Genomic DNA, 472 nt, shown 5'->3' with positions numbered 1-472 from the left:
GGTGTATGGACTCCAGTGCCTTCTCCAACATGACAGAAATTGCCTAATAAGTTTATTCATCCTGGTGAGCTCTCTTTGCCTTGTTAATTTTTGAATTCTAAGTTTTTAAATTTGAAAAACTTTAAGAGCAGAAGAGTTATGTTCAGTAAATATTGCCCTTCCCAAAGCCCCAGTTAAAGGACATGTTCAAGCCTTTCTGTCTCTCAGTGCCTTTTTTCACCCACATGCCAAACATTATCCCTTGTGGCCCTGTCCCTGCCTGCCTTCTTTCTCCCTCCTCCCTTCCTGCCTGAGCATCCCCAGCCCACTCCGAAGTTCTCTGCTTTGTCATTTCTGTCTTTTCCCTCTTCTTTGGCAGTGAAAGCAGCCCAGTGCATCCCCACGGTCACCCTGGAGCCTTTGGAAGGAGCTGATGGCAGCAGGGAGTCACCCTCCACCAGCAGCGGAGGACAGGGGAGCCTTCCTTCAGCTT

The 472-nt window shown here is 48.5% G+C and overlaps 1 protein-coding gene across 1 annotated transcript in view; it reads left to right on the top strand.

The window, feature by feature from the left end:
- SMARCAL1 (SWI/SNF related, matrix associated, actin dependent regulator of chromatin, subfamily a like 1) overlaps positions 1–472 on the top strand; it is a 58,994-nt gene that overhangs the window by 7,341 nt on the left and 51,181 nt on the right. The window contains 2 exon segments of the mRNA XM_023510439.1: positions 359–469; position 472. The exon segment at position 472 is cut by the window's right edge and continues 110 nt beyond it. Of these exon segments, the coding sequence (XP_023366207.1) occupies positions 359–469; position 472 (112 nt within the window).

Source organism: Otolemur garnettii, unplaced genomic scaffold (assembly GCF_000181295.1).
Source record: "Otolemur garnettii isolate 467f Iridium unplaced genomic scaffold, OtoGar3 scaffold00013, whole genome shotgun sequence".
NCBI lineage: Eukaryota > Metazoa > Chordata > Mammalia > Primates > Galagidae > Otolemur > Otolemur garnettii.
Note: the sequence above shows the minus strand (reverse complement) of the source record. Positions and strands in the feature narration are given on the sequence as shown.